A 15,722-nucleotide genomic window follows, 5' to 3' on the forward strand; every position below is an offset into this window, starting at 1 on the left:
GTAAAAGGGCATGCGTTTAGCAGGTGTAAGTGGTATGCCAAAGCTGTGCATATGGTTTAAGTTGTAAAGAGGAAAGGATTGGCGCTATAATACAGATGCATCGCCGTTTCGGTTGTACCCCAGAATCTGAGAGTTCACTGAGTAACTAAGGAAAATGTGACCTGCCTCTTCCCTGCTTTGCAGCTAAGAGAGCTAAGAGGGGGGTATGACTTCATATAACGGCTGGAATTCAAAAGATTGCTATTCAGTCTTGTGCACTCCTACTGACTCAGTAAATCTGGGGCGGATTGTTAGATCTATGTGCCTCCATACTGGCTACTGATGATAATTATTCCCATTTCCTCGCTTACTGCGTATCTTGTTGATTTAGTCCCCACGTTTCTGGGGACAGAGGCAGCCTGTGACACATCCCAAGACTTTGCCTTAAATGGAAGGGAGGGGGGAGGAGAAGAAAATTTTCATTCTGTGATCTGACTGCCATAAAAACTGCTGGGGGGCGCAACCAAAATACAAACTCAGTGTGCGGGATTTGGTGCTTTGGTGCCACGCAAACCTGAGGTGCTGGAAGGAAAATGCTGCAGATCATCCTAGAGATTAATACGCCAATGTGGGATCTCTCTGGAGAGCCAAGTTCAAATCTCGGCTGCAGGACATCTGGGACCTTTCCCCGTGGCATGCCGGTGACGGCAGGCTGTCAAACCTGCCTGTTCATGCAGCCGCCAGCTTGCTTGCGTGCGTGCCGAGAAGTGGGTGTTTTGGAGGCTGGCAGGGCATGGGTCTGATGGAGTTGGTGCCACTCGCAGAGTTACTGCGAGATCTTGGTCTTCCCCTGCACAAGTGAGATGGGACTTGCAACCTGTCCTGCTGCCGTGTCTGGGAATAGCAGGGCACGGTGCTAGTCAGAGCGAATGTCTGCTGGCAGATGGGCGCGCGGGGGTGGGAGAGGAATAGCAGGAGAGAAGGAGTGATAGGAGGGTAATGAGGTGTCTTGGCAGAGTTGTGAAATCAAGGAATCTTTACTGCTCGTATTCTAACTGCTGTCACATGTAACTGGTGCTTCTGTTGCCCGTTCTTCCATGGAGTCTCTTCTGCCTGAAGTATAAGAACAAGCCCTGTTGGGTTTTGCTGTCTCCTGCCCAGGCCGGGAGGGGCGAGTGGAGCAGCGGGGCTTTTGTTGTTTCAAAGCCACAAATCCCAGATGAGAACGCTTCTGAAGAGGATATATGATCTTGGCCTCCAGCGCTGAGGGTTTGCAGCATCAGACTAACATTTCCAGGAAAATCAACATGAAGAATGAAGCGTTCCGTGGGGAGGGAGCTTGTGACTCTATTTGTGCTGTGTGGCCAGGTACTTCCTAGCTTTGATGCTGGCTTGGCAAGCAGATGCTGTCTGTGGCGTCGGAGAAGTTATTTAAAGGGTAAACTGAGGCAGGAGGATTGATAAAATTCAAATTGTATTGAAAGGCTGACTCAACACCTGGGATGTGAAGTGCTGAGAAAACTAAAAAGTGCTGTCACTGACTGACTCTGCCCTTTCCCATCCGCTTTCCAGTCGCCACTGTTTTGTTGTATTTACTTTGCTTTTGGCTATGGATGGAAGCAAGCCTCTGCGGTTGTCTCTGAGTGCCAGTTTTGTTAACAGGCTGGGTGACAGGGTCATGGCAAGATAAGATCGGAGGCAGCTTGTGCTCTTTAAAACCTTGAAACGCCACTTGTAACTTTGCAGAGTTCCAGAGTTGCTCTTTGGGTAAAGGCATTGCCTGGCAGGCTCTGCCCTCGGCACGTTAACTGTCTGCTCTCGGCGCTGCTCAGCCTGTGGCAGACACTGATCTGTGCTCTGGATCTCTTGATAAATACAATGCCAAGGCAGGAACCTGGGCTTGCTTAGCTGAATTCAAAGTAACGTGGAATGATTCTGAGCATGAGGGACAGTTGCTTGGCTTAAAATGTCCCCTGGAGCATAAATAATTTTGTTGTTCTTATAAACAGCGCCAAGGGGGTTTGTAACCTTTCTTAACCAACACACTTTGGGCAAATTGCAGAAGCTTTGCGAGCGTGTTGACTCACAGGCAGATGCAACGTATACTCGCTCAAATATGGTGCTTGTTTGTGAGATTGGGTTTTTTTAATTTTAAGATGCTGCATCTTTAACAAGCCCTTGATAGATGAGAATTTGATGCTTGCAGTGACAAACAGTCTCTTCCTTCCTGCCCATATGCAACATCATGCTTTCAGTTTCCCCAGCATTATTATGGGAGGATATTGATTTTAAATCTGTTCGGGGACGCTGTAATTGTATATTAGATATTTTGTGTTGGTTTGTAGGGCTGCAGTAATGCAAAAGGCTTGAGTGTTTCCGTATAATCTAGAGGGGGAAGATTGCTAAGGACCTTGAGGTTTTGAAGGAGGAGGGGGGGAAGAAGGGGGGGAGAGATTGAGAGAGAGAGAGAGAGAGAGAGAGATACTGTGGTAGGAAGATTCAGAGATCTGTTGTGCTTTTTTTTGTGTTGTTTTTTTCCTCCCCTTTCTCTCCCCCAGTTGCTTTGCATCAGGGCATGAAAGGAGTGGAAACACCAGGGGGACAAAAGGCAACAGAACAAATGATGAAACTCAGTAAGGAAATCAACTGGATTCAGAATTTATAGCTTTAAAACGTTGCATTGATCAGTGTGTGAATAGTCATTATGTGCTTTTGGACTGCGTGATTAGGAAAGCAGATCAAGGCTCTCAAGATGATGATTTTTCTTACTTTCATTTTTTTTCCCTCTGCTTGTAATATATGTGCGCGTGTGTGTGTCTGTGTGTGTGTGTGTGAGAGAGAGAGAGAAGCAAAATACCAAAGTCTCTCTGGTTGCTTCTGCAAAGACGAAAGTACAACCTTATCTGATACTCAGGTTTCTCATCTCTCCTCTAGATGAAATTTTAGGCAAGAGAAGAGTATGTTCTCCCAACAGCAGCAGTGAGTGTCCTTTAGAAAGCAAGAAAGCCAGAAGTGAGTCCCCAAAGGGTAAGTGCTGCTTCTCCCTCCCCCATCCCCTTCCCCTTTCTTCTCCTTTCTTAAGAGTGGAACTTAATTGAAATTAAGGAGGGAGGGAAGGGAGGGCTGCGAGAAGCTGCGGTGTGGGAGCTGTAAGTATCCGGCACTGAGGGTGCATGCAGGAGGCTACCAGTGCTCTGTGCTTTCTTTATCTATTCGGAGGCAAGCTTGCAGTGCGAGAAAGGGATTGCTGCTTAATTAGAATAATTGTTTTATGATTAAAAAAGCAAGCTGCAGCTTTTGAGGTGGATTTTAGGGGTGTTTCTACTTTTCAGGCAGAATGTCTTGATTACATGTTTAATATAAAAGATACACAGAGGCTTATCGTGCTGGCATCTGTTCCTTTAAAGGGAAAAAAAGAAGCCTAGCAGGGAGAGTAGGGCTGCCTAGTTCTTTCTTATGCATTTATGGCACTGTTCCTATAGAGATGGAATCTGCAGAAGGCTTCTCTTTTTAGGGATTTTTTGTTTGTTTGTTTTTTTTAAATCTCCTGAGTTGTCTTACGGCTCTTTCCTATAAACATGATTTTTAAACTTTCTTTACTGCTGGCAAAGTGGAGTGGGTAATGGAGCCTGCAGTTAATGAGTTTGTCTCCGGGTTGCATAAATGAGGTTTTGCAGGCCGTTCACTTAAAGGCTTTGTTGTTAAGTTCAAACTAATTAGCTGTCAGTAATACCCATCTTGATCACTGCGCTTAACCTGCACTCTTTGGCCACTAAAATAAAAAAAAATAAATAAAAGCAGATTAGCTATCTGAAGCTGTTTCATGGGTTTGGAGACCAGCAGCTGAGGCTCTTCAAGATGTATATTCTCACTAACCAATCCAGGGGATCTCAAAGGGCACTTTTTGCAGCAGTTTGTCCTGAAGCCTTCTTAAACTGCATACCTTATATTATGCTGTGTAAAGTTATATATTTTAGGGACCTGTACTGCATCCTAATCTCCCCTGATGTTCATGTATATTGTCTCTTCTTGACTCCTCATCCCCAAATTATGATCTGAAAGGCAGCATACTTGGAGAGGATGCTGAATGCTAGTGTCACTTAATATAGTATTGCTAACACTACCTAAGACCATACTAAATCTTTTCTTTCATGTAACCCTCTCCTGCCTGTTAAATCTTTAATAGAAATAAAAGCGCCTTAGCTTTTTAGTGGGCTTTTCTGAAAGGTGTAAAGAGGAATCCTCTGTACTGCTACTCCTTACCTCTTTTCCTCGATTTTTTTCATCTGCCCTATTCCTGTTACCCTTGAAATGTTTGTAGCAGATGTGCAGGGAAGTTCCAGCAGGATGCTTCTGTAGATTCTGAAACACATTTGTTATATAGGGGCATGAGACTCCTCTAACACACTTGGTACACCTCCTGTCATCTTTGCTGTTTCTGCTGAGTCTGTATCCTTTGTAATTCCAAGCCAGTGCATGCTTTGGAACTGAATCCATGTAACAGCAACCTGTGTGGCCTGGCTGAGAATGGGCTAAACTTTGATCAAGCCACCTGAAACCAAACTATTGCGTTTGGATTCACCCTAATAAAGTGGCTGAACTTGCACAAATTGTTGGTTTTGCCGTGGGGGCAGCAGGGTCAAATGATCCCATTCCATTTCTTTCCTCTGGCCTTCCCACCATTTTTGTTTACTGGGGTGGGTTGAGTGCAGTGTGAGTCAGATAAGCAGCCCTTGGCTTTGCAGCGTACACTCAGGATCTAAATCCTGCTCCTTAACTCCGAATGACTTGGGGATTCCCCCAAACTCATTAAGAGAGGGGTTCCTAGGAAGCCCTGAATAAAAGCAAACTTTCGTTTTCTACTCCCACTTTTTTCTCAGAAAGCCTTTCCTGCCCTTTAAAAGAGCGTGAAGCAGAACGGAAATTCTGAGCTGGGCCGTTCACTAATCTCCCATGTTACCTGTTTTTAATTATATTGGATCATTGGGGAACCCCTGTTCTCTCTGGCACCGTGGCATGCATTTTAAGCCTAGGCAGTGCTGATGCTGGAATACCATCAGAATAGTGAGGGGCTGAACAGGGGCAGAGACTTTTGTGCTTTTGGGGCCTTTATCTACCCACCCCCTGCTATGAAAAGGGGGTCAAAGGAGGGGCTGTAGCCAGTGTTTCTGTGGCTTAAGCCTCGAACAGTGAGAGCACCAGCACCTTGCAGCTGAGAACTCCCAGGAGACTTCCCATCCTGCTGGCAGTCGGGCAGCGTTCCGGTGGCATGGATACCGTGGAGGGCTGGAAGGGAAACGACCCGTGTCCCCAGCTCTGTGCTAAGGAGCTGGTTGGAAACACAAGGATCTGCATTGTGTGACAAGCCGTTTTCAAACAGGATGGACCCTAGTGACTAGTCACCTGGAATTTGGGAACTACTGTAGAGCAGGGCTGTGAAGTGTGAGATTGTGGTAGAGCCCCAAGCTTGGCTGGGACCCAGGTGCTGCGAGCGCAGTTTGTGGTTCAGGAGTGGGAAGGGAAGCGAGGACCAGCCGGAGTTTCGTAGCCTGTGCAGCCCCACACTGCCCTCGGGTAGGAGCCAGGTCTGCGGCGTCTCCCTGGGGCGCTCCCTTCCTTTTTCTCCAGCCCAGTGGTGAGCCTTGTGTGGGGGCCGCTTCTCCGCCTTTTGCGCTCTCCTGTGATGCCCGCCTCAAGGTGGGGACTCTCCCCCTCTCCGTTACGCGCGGGCCCTGGATGCGGCTCTTGCTCAGGGCACGGCGGCATTGTCTCTGAAACAGCCTTTTGAAGAGGAGAAGTGACCCCGTGCCCGCAGCACATCTCGTGCTGCTGTGGCTGCGCCTGACAAGGCAAGGAGAACAGAGGCAGCCAAGTAAATCACTCCTTCTCTCTGACTGAGTGAAAAAACACCTGTAGGGCTGGAAACCCTTCCAGCAGGGAAGCGGTAACCTTCCCTTCCCCCCTCCCCGATGCTCGCAGTGTGCGCACCAGAGATCAAAAGAGAGCCCTATCTCAGTGGAAACAGGGCCGCGCCAGCACTGCTGTCAAACAGAGCAGAACGTTCTCGCGTCTAATATGGAAATGCGAGCATATCAGAGGCTCGGAGCGAGGGCTGTGCTGGCAGGTCACGGAGGAAGCTTTCTCCCCGGGAGACAATTCCCCAAGTAAAACCCTCACTCCTGCGGCAACAGCACGTCTGGAGATCTGCTTCTCCGATACCTTGAGACATGAAATAAAACTGAACGATTGCAAAAAGAGAAAATCGGTAAGAGTATTTTGGTTCCTATTTGAACTGCTGAAAAATAAATCTGGTAGAAGCCTCATCGTTTGGGAAGATTTGAAACTAAGCTGGACTAAGTGCTGGAAAACACACGTAGGGAACAATATTGTGCTCACCCCCTGGGGTGGGCTGATGAGCTCATATACTGCTCCTTCTGCCATTCTCTTTTCTTTGCTATTGTAGATCATTTAAAACAAAGCAAAATCTTACTGCATCTTTGGTTAATGAAGTAGACCAGAACCAGAGCTGGACTACAGCTGAGCAATTCAGATCCAGCCTCTGTCAATTTTTTCCTCTTCTTTGAGGGGGGGTATCCATGGGTTGATTGGTTTGGCAGCTACCCAGTTAGGCCAAATGGTGAAACAATGTTTGGCCCCATTCTTGCTAATAACTTCACCACCACCCCCCCACCCGTACTGCTGAATGTGGCGGGAGTGGGCACGGGCCCTCTCTGCCCTGGCAAGTGACTGCTCAGGCACCAAAGAACCTAAATCTACTGACTCAGACCTGGCTTTGAACCTGGGGTGAGATGCTTTTGCAGCAGGTTCCTTAAGCTTTTGCTGTGGTTCAGTAAAGGGAGCCTCAGCCTGTCGTGGGTTTGTTGTAGGAAAGGAGAGCAGACTGACAGGCTGGGTGCTCCTGCCTTGCCTGGGATTGCTTGGGGAGGGCGAGCCTTATACAAGCTTGGTGAAAAGGTGGTGCAGCAATGGCACATCCTTCAGGCTGAGCAGAGAGCCTGTGGCCTCCAGGAGCCTGAACTCCCTGTGGCTGCTACCATCGGGACCCTGCAGCGTTGGTGGCGGCTGGGAGAGGTGGGCTCCCCTTGCCCTGGGTGAACAGGGAGGCATGCTGGGGAGCCCGAAGGCCCAACAGATGCCTGCCTCGGCTGTGCCTTCCCTGTGACCGTGCCAGAGTCCATTTCACACCTGGCGGCTGGAAGAGATTTGGCGAGATCAGTCTCCCGCATTACCCCCTGGTAATGACAAAAGCAGACAGCAAAGCTTCAGCAAAGCTGGAATTACTGCTGGCTGAGTCATGTGAAATCTTCCAAGTTTTAAGTGTGGAAATCCAGCCTTTCCCTGGACTCCTCCTTCCTCTTAGCCTCCCCTTGCCACCCCCATTCTCCCTCCCCTCCTTGCACCTGAAATCTGCTCTGCGGCTGATCGGATAGAGTTTATGGTAATTAAGTGTTATTAAATCCCCTCCCCCCTCCCTTTTTTCTCTAATGACACAGCTGTGGGGCTGGGGGAAAAAAAATCCGTGTTTTTCTAAATCAGGTCTGTGGTGCATGGCTTTGCTCCTTAGACCTTCGGTAAGAGCCTCCGAAGGAAACTGAAACAGTTGGTGCGCTTCTGCATCCCTGGGGGAGGTGGCAGGAGCGGCGAGAGAGCAGAGGAGGATGTGGAAGTCTGGCCTGCAGGGTGACTTGGTGGGAAGGGGACCTGGAAGGGAGTTCTGCCCCCCATCCCCTTGCTCCTTCCACTGGTGTCTGGCAGGCTTGGGTACCGGAGGCAGGGAGTGGGAGGGAGCAGGCACGGCGTGTCTGTCTTCTTGTGCGGCCTCCCTCTTTTGGGTCTGGTTTTTCAGTGTGATGCACACAGTAGAGGGTGGGGACCCAGCAACTGATACCAGCTAGCTTGAAGCAGCCCATGAACCTGTGATTTACACAGGAAGCCTGTGGTCCCTGAGATGCAGATACGTTCACTTGAGTAGAGATCAGCGGTTGCAGATATGGCCACAAATTGTTATGCTGATTGAGAATCCTTGCTGAGCTGGACCAGCCAACCTAAGTTGGAGGGGACTGAAGTAATTTCTGTTTTACAGAGGAAGAGTGCCTTGGGAGCTGGTGATGCAACCCTTTTTTACTGAAACTTTGTGCAGCTCTGATTCTCTATTATTGTGATTAGCCCCTCTGTTTTGGGGAGGAGGCGGCTTCATTACAACCTGTGAAGGTTGCATCCCCAAGATCTGAGCCACTGTGTGCTTGGTTGTGCAGTGAGTTTGGTGGCAGACAGCACTTGCAACTAAAGGCCTCTCATGCTGGCCAAGGCAGAAGCGAGCCGGTCCATAAGCCACGTTTTGCAGGTACTCTGTCTCTCGGACTGTGTTTGCTTGCCACAGGCTCTCTTTTTTGATAGCTAGCTTAGGGGCCTTTCTCTCACTTGAGGGAGATCCATGGCTTTTCCCAGCAAGATGTCCAGTGTCTGCATATTTGTTATGGTGCTGATGTAAAGTAAGTGGCCTATGCTGAGAGCCACCACCTTGAATTTGGAGCCAGTCTAGCAGCAGAGTCACCTGCCATGATTCCTGAGGCACTCTGTGAAATGAGGTGGATGAAGGAGCACGAATCTGGGGCACACGGTAGGGTGGTCTTGTCAGTCACTGAACACAGCGGTGGTCTTGTGACTGCAGCATGGGAGAGCCCTTCCCGCTCCCTCCCTTCCCTTCTGCCTCTTCAGATTGTTACTGGGAGTTCCTCTCCGAGTAATGAAAAGGTTTTGCCTGTGGGGAAGATCCAAGATAAAATAGCGTTAGAGCAGCCACCGCCAAGGCGGAGAACGGTAATTACTCTGAGTTCTGCTTACAGTAAACAGAAAGCCTCAGTGGTTTTATCTCCCTGATTGTGAGACTGGGATCCCTATGCCCAGGGAGCAGGCAGGGCCGTCCTCAAAGCCTCTCCCTCCTGGGCTGTGCAGTCGTTCCGGGAAGATGGAGAGCCGTGTTGGGTGTAATTTTAATGGCCTCGGGGTCCTCGGCCATATGTACGGATCTGAAACAACTTGCTTTTGTGACTTGCCTCCAGCAGGCTGGGCAGGTGGACTGTCATCACTGTCTGTTGTGCGGTTGTCAGCATCCCCTATGCCGGGCACTTGAACATCTCCTGCGTTATTCTGTCCTTGCGGGTGCTCAGAAAGGTGGGGGAAAGAGGGGCATGTCGGATCAGGTATTAGCTGAAAAAAAGAACTTGCGTGTCCCCTAAGATGAAAGGGTGAGAACTCGGTGAACTCTGCCGTCCTGCCTGTCCTCTTTGCTGCCTTGGGGGTAGAGAGCTCGCTGGTATTTTTGTGTCGTTATAATGCGATGTTTGTTGCTTTGGGGGCAGGAGGAGTTTTTTGAGTGCTGTGGCAACTGAAGCTGTAGACTTTTCTGCATTTAAGTGTGCCCGTTGTTGGAGGTTTAGCAAGTTGCAGCCGTGTCTTGACCGCATATAATGGTACATCTCAGTGGCACGAGGACATCTGCATCTGGCAGCTTGGTGTACGCCACTGTCAGCGGGTATGCTACAGAGTTGTGGGGAGTTGTGCTAATATCCCTCTACGCCCTTTCTCTGTCTTTTGCCTTGTCCCTATACTTATGTGATTTTCCACTGTATTTCTCTCTGGAAAAAAGACCAAATCTTTCTGCTCTTCAGAAAACTCCCACACGCCTCTGCTCGAGGACTCGGTGACTCAGATGACCCCGGAGGAGCACTATAGACGCATGATGTCAGCACTGAACGAACATGGCACGTTTGAAGAGCAGCAGCAACAACGTCTCTACCAGCTGGCCAACAGCATGGCGGTGCCCAGCCATGGAGGTACAGGCTCTTACAAACGGGAGAAGGGGCTCGCTTTGCCGTTCGGTATAAGTTTTGTAAGATGTCCCTGGCCCTTGCGTGCATGCGAGGAGGATTTATGGGCTGTGGTGTTGCGTGTTTATCATGCAGCGAATACAGGTGGTGCTAAAGAGTATCCTACAGACCGTTTCTCCCACCATCTCTGTGGAGGCATCTACCATCAGCCATCTATAAATGCTGATACCTTCTGTAGCTATCTGTGGGGGCTACGCATTTGTTTACTGGAATAGATAAGCGGCAACGTCACTGCTGTGTATTTTGCAATGGTGGTGAGGGGGGTCCTTTTCTTCCTTTGTTTCAAGAGTTTGTGTCAATCTGAATATTCAGAATCTGGTGTAAGTCTTATTTGGGTCATAGCGTGGAGCAAGTGGAATGAGCGTTGGCATAATGCGGGGGGGTGAGACGTAGGCAGTGCCAGATAGTCCTGCCATTTAGCGATAGGATCTGAAACAGCAAGATGATGCTGCAGATTTTAAGTTAAGCATCGGTAGTGCTGGGTTTAGAAAGTTTGTGCAATAGTTGCTACGCACAGACATAGCATACATTGGTGTTGAAGACCTTTCACCTTAATGAGAATCAGGTGTCTTAAGATTTTACGGACAATTAAAATACGCAGATGAAGCTAAATTGCAGTGAAGACAGCTTAGCAGGCAGGTGCTGAAATCCATGGGACAGGTTCATCCATGGTATCATCTGTCTAAAGCAATTATGTTTACACCACCAAGGATTGATCTGGTCCTTCACTAGCTGAAACCAGATCTGCTGTGGAAAAGTGAGGGGAAGGATTGCTGAAAGGGAGATAACTTAATCCATACCCAGTGTACGCTCACTTGGTGAGGGCTTCCTCAGAGCATTGCCGTAAGGGCCCCGTAGGTCACAGCTTCCAGCAGTAAGAAATCATCCCTAGACCTTCCCAGGATGGTATGGTCCCCTGAGGTTGAGCTGGGCTCTAGGGATAGCTGAGGGACCCCCCGGCCCTTCCTTATTTAAGGCCTGTTGCGTGCCCTGCCTGTGCACTGCAGATTATGCCTCTGTACCTGCCTGTCTGCCGTTTCTAGGCTTTTAGTAGCACAGGAGTATTTCTGCACCAATATCTGCTACATGTTCAATATAAGATCAAGGGAAGATGCTGCCGTTCTGTTCTTTAAAAGGAGGCCGGCGCTTGTACAGTTGTGTTAAAGCAAGGAGGGGAAGATCCAAAACCTGTTCCCGAAGCAGCCTCCTCATTAGCAGATACCACTGCCCAGTGCTGCTGCCTTGTCCTGGGGCTGGAGTGATGTCCTGAGGGGATAAGGGTCCTGCAGTACCAGGATCTAATGGGTCCCACGTGAATTGAAGGATTGCGGGTAGGACTTGCCTGGGTTGTGGAGGAAGCTGGCTAAATCCAGCTGGGCTGCAGCATCCTGCGCTGTGCCTAAAGGGGGCACTAGGCAGTTACAGGTTCTACCCTGGGAACCGCTTGGCAGAGCGCAGGAACCACAAGCATCCCTCCTCAGGCTAAAGGCTCCTCAGCCCACAGGGACACTTCACCTTCCCGCGGGTGAGCAGAGCCCGCTGGCTCGGCTTGGTCCAGAGTAAAGCCGTGCATTGTACCCAAGTCCTCTGACGCAGGAGTGAGGGAAGTAACTCAGCTGACTGGATCAGGGAAAGCCAGGGAGATGGAAGAGGTGACGCTGTGCCAGTCTTGGAAGCAGAGGGTTGAAGCATCACTGAAAAGCAGTGCGATGCAAGAATCTGTAGCCCCTGTGCTGCTTCCGACCCGAGGCGTGGAGGACTGACACGTACCTGCCTGGGTGATCCATGGAAGGAGCACAAGCAATGTCGGCGAAGCATCCAGCAAGAGCTGGAGGAGAATCTCTGGTCTAGAGTATAAATCCCCAGGGCTCCTTGTTAGGTTAATGAAGAAGCTGTCGTCTTTTCCACTCTGTTTGATTTGATTGGCTTCTCTGGGGGCAAGAAGGCGATTCCTTTTGCTGTGGAGTAAGGATTTGCTTATCAGCAAAGGCATGGTATAAACCTGTGCCGAGGCACACCGTCGTGAACACGGCACGTGCTTCTGTGCGTGGTGTTCAGCCGCCCCAGACATTTACAGAGATGCAGAGCTCCTGCAAGCATGATACATAGGTATGGGGCAAAGCCACACACCATAGGGCTGGAGTTTCCGTACGTATATACAATGAACACAAGTGCAGTACGTGAGAGGACAGTATATAACATGCATCATGCAGAAAAGGGTAACGCATGCAGACATTCAAATGCTGAATATTCAGCCATGACATGCAGGTCTGAGCACGTGCTCGGCACAAAACGTGTTCCGTGTACCAGTATCGTAACAGACAGTCACGACAGACCGCTGAGCCCGGGCACCGGATGGCTGCTGGACATGCAGAACATGTACATCCAGGCGGAGCACGTGCTGCGCAAGAGGTGGTATCGCCCCTTTCTCCCCCCATGCAATGAGTAAAGTAGCTCATTACATTAAAAGCCTGACGTATTTTTTATTGTTATGATTAAATTGTCTCATCAGCATTTGTCAGGTGAGGGGTCACACTGAGGTTTTGGGGCGGGCAGGGGGAGAAAAGGAGCCTGCACAGACAGACTCTCTCGTGTAACATGGACAAGATAAAACTTGGTGTATTTTGGATTGTCTCCACACCACAGGGCTCTGCTTGGGCTATAAATTATTAGTGCCAGTACAAAGCGCAGTTTATCTGCGGGCTCACATGGAGGCACCAATAACATTAATAATTTAAAAAATGTTAATAATTTAGAAATCTTTTTTTTTAATTGCTTTTCAACCCCCCTCCTCCGCCCCCATTCTCCTAGTGGCATTCATCCCACATTCTGAATTCAGTCTGTCTCCGTGCCTGGAACCTCCATCCGCCAGCGTCCCACTGTCAATCAATCTGATTTCCCAACTGTCAGAGTGGAGGATTGTAAATAACAGATCCTCGGGGGGGCCTGGGCGAGGGGGTAGGGGCGCCGGGGAGCGAAGGAGGGGGAGAGAAAGAGGAGAGGGTGTGCATGTGGGGGGGTTGTTGCGGTCATTCAGGATCAATGCGGCTTCTGGAATTGGCTGCATGCCAGACTTCTAAATTACAGGCGCTGTGGCAATAAGGAGTGACCTGGGTTTTTCAGATAATTAATTTATAAACATTGAAGGTGCATGGTCCCTGGCTCGGAGAATTCTCTAGGCTTTTTATGTGATCTGATGGGGTTCGTTATTTCACTATTTCTTATATACTTTTGCAGTTCAAAACTGCATGGCATTTTAATGTTTGTCCCCTCAGTTGGGGGCATGGGGACAGGGACTGTGCGTGCACGTATGTGGCTAGAAACATTCAGGTACCAACATCCTTCTTACTGGCAGCAAAAATAGCAGCTGTGTAAGCGTTTCCACCCCAACTTGCAGTGCCACCACGGGGCTTCAGTCCTGACCATCCCCAAAATATTTGATGAAGTGATTGGTGAGGCCCAAGCTGGGCTGGGCACGTCTTGGAGCTAGTAGGAGTATGGATGGCTGGGGTTTCCAGACCGAAGGAAAACAGCATGGTGGTGTAAAGGAAGGCAAGGAGATGGAAAGTGTATCGTTACCAGGGTCATGCAATGCTCTTATATTAGCCTAGCTTTATGAATCGGCTGTGAGGAGAGGACTAATATGCTGCTGCTTATGGAGTGCTTTGAAATCTCGGTATGTGAGTTGATCCTGAGCAGGGTGTGTTCATTAAGATAAGATAAATCTTCTTCTCCTCCTCTCCCCAGCTGTGTTTTGGTTTCCTTTTGCAGAGAGGTACACAGTGAGCGTATGAAGGTTTCCTCTAAGTGTGCATCTGCGTGTATGCATTTCCTGTGTATCTTGTGAATGGCAGCAGAGGTTTTGTCGTTGGATGTAAGCAAGTTGTGTATAAGGTGTTTTCAAATAGGTGTAGGAAGTAAGGGACTCCTGATGCTTATTGGTGAGAGAGCAGCACTCTGGAAAAAAGCCTCTATCAGTGCAACCGGTATGGGTGTCCATGCCACTAGACCTTCTCCTAGGTCTGTCCAACTGCGTTGCTCCCTGAGAAGGCAAGTGCAATAGCAAGCCAGCTGTACTTGCATTGCCTGCTCTTCCTTGGAGTGCTCTGTGATCCCCATTAACGTGTGCTTGCGGTGTATCTGGCCGTGCCCGTGTTGTCCATCACACGGCACTTGTGTGGGCAGCTTGTCTACCACTGACACCCACCCTGGGAAGACTATACACAGTAGAAGCTGTCACTGCATAGTCCGCCTGTAACACGTAACACCGTGGTGCAGGTTTAACAAGGGCTGTGCTTCTTCCTGACCTGCAGCCCGTGTCTGATGAAAGTGGTGTGCCTAAGGCTGGAAGGGGCCCCTTTCTGCACCTCATCCTCATCTGCTCTGTGGCCCAGCCCTTTGCTTTCCTCCAGCAGACCTGCGCTGGGCAGGTGCAGACCTGCCGGGGGCCGGCTGTCACCCCTTGCCCAGGGGAGGGCCGCAGCATCCCCCCGGCTCTGGGCAGCTGCCTGGGAGGGCTCGCCATGCTTAGGAAAGGAGCCCTGGGTGCTCTGAGGAGCTGCGACCCCGCTGCTGGGCTGTACCTGGGAGCAGGGATGGGTGCTCGCCGGCGGGTGATGGTGGGGAGGTGGGTGCTCCCCGGCCGAGGGGGTAGGGGCCACCCAGGGACACAGCCCCCCAGCTCCTGCTTTCAGCAGATTCTGGAGCAGGGAAGGCTTTCCAGCGGGAGCTGCTGGGCCGTGGTTTTGGGGCGGGGGGGAGTGGTGGTGGGGGACCACGACATATGCTGTCCCGCCGGGGATCCCGGGTGCTGCCCGCAGCAAACCCTGCGACCCCCGGGGTGTGGGACACACGGACACACAGACAGGGCTGGCTTCTTGGTAGCAGGTCGGCTCTGCTGCCCTCCGGGCGGGTACGGCGGGGCCGGGGCAGGTGCCGCCCCCGGGAGCGGCGGGTGGCTCCGGAGAGCCTCCCTCTCCTTTTTGTCTCCCCCCCCCGCGCCCCGCATCCATCCTTCCCTCCCTCCTTCCCTCCCTCCCTCCTTCCCTCCCTCCAACAGGAAGGCAATTAAACAGCAATCCACCCCCCTCCCGTAGTTGCACAATTTCCTCCGCTGCCAAACTCCCTTGGCGGCGGAGGCGGACCCCGCGAAGAGCCCGCTCCGCCGGGTGGGGGACCCGGGGCAGGGGGGGGCTCGGCCGCGTCCCCCCCCCGCCGCCCGACAGCCCGCCCGCACGGCGGAGACGGGCCGGGGGGCGGTGGGGGGAAGCAAAGGAGCAGGCTGTCGCCCGAGGGGCTGCGGGGAGGGACGGGACGGGAGCAGCCCCCGCAGCAGCGCTGTCGCCCGCGGGGAGCCGGCAGCAGCCCCGGTGCAGCCCCGGGGCACGGCTGCAGGGGGGGAGCCGGAGCAGCCCCCGCAGCGGAGGGCGGGCGGTGGGGTGCTGCCCTGGCTCCGGGAGGGGGGTGTCGGGGCCCGTGCCGGGCAGCAGCTCATCCCTTCCCTCTCCCCAGATCTCCTCCGGGCGCGGCAAGAGGTGGCGGCGGCGGCGGCGCGCAACCCCGGCGCGATGGAAGCGCACATCCCCTCGGCCAGCAACTCTTCCAGCCAGCGGAGGAAGCAGGGGCTCCCCCAGCACAGAGACACCCACTTCCCCGAGAGGTACCGGGGGATGGGGAAGGGCCGGTCGCGTCTCACCCACGCCCCGGGGCGGGGTTTGCTCCAGCCACGGGGGGGTACGGGCAGGGGGGGGCTCCCACGCCCCTCGCCGCTGGCTGGCTCCCGGAGCGTTGTGCGCCCTCAAAGCCTGCCTGGAAAGGCGGGGGCACGGGTGC

The 15,722-nt window shown here is 51.6% G+C and overlaps 1 protein-coding gene across 10 annotated transcripts in view; it reads left to right on the forward strand.

Annotated features, from left to right (window-relative positions):
* Positions 1–15,722, forward strand: part of SAMD11 (sterile alpha motif domain containing 11) — a 188,869-nt gene that overhangs the window by 146,181 nt on the left and 26,966 nt on the right. For all 10 annotated transcript variants that reach the window (XM_075113790.1, XM_075113797.1, XM_075113796.1 and 7 more), the window contains 3 exons: positions 2,914–3,006; positions 9,672–9,836; positions 15,402–15,549. In XM_075113790.1, coding sequence (XP_074969891.1) covers positions 2,914–3,006; positions 9,672–9,836; positions 15,402–15,549 — 406 coding nt within the window. The remainder of the gene's footprint in view (positions 1–2,913; positions 3,007–9,671; positions 9,837–15,401; positions 15,550–15,722) is intronic.

This window comes from Phalacrocorax aristotelis, chromosome 19, assembly GCF_949628215.1.
Source record: "Phalacrocorax aristotelis chromosome 19, bGulAri2.1, whole genome shotgun sequence".
NCBI lineage: Eukaryota > Metazoa > Chordata > Aves > Suliformes > Phalacrocoracidae > Phalacrocorax > Phalacrocorax aristotelis.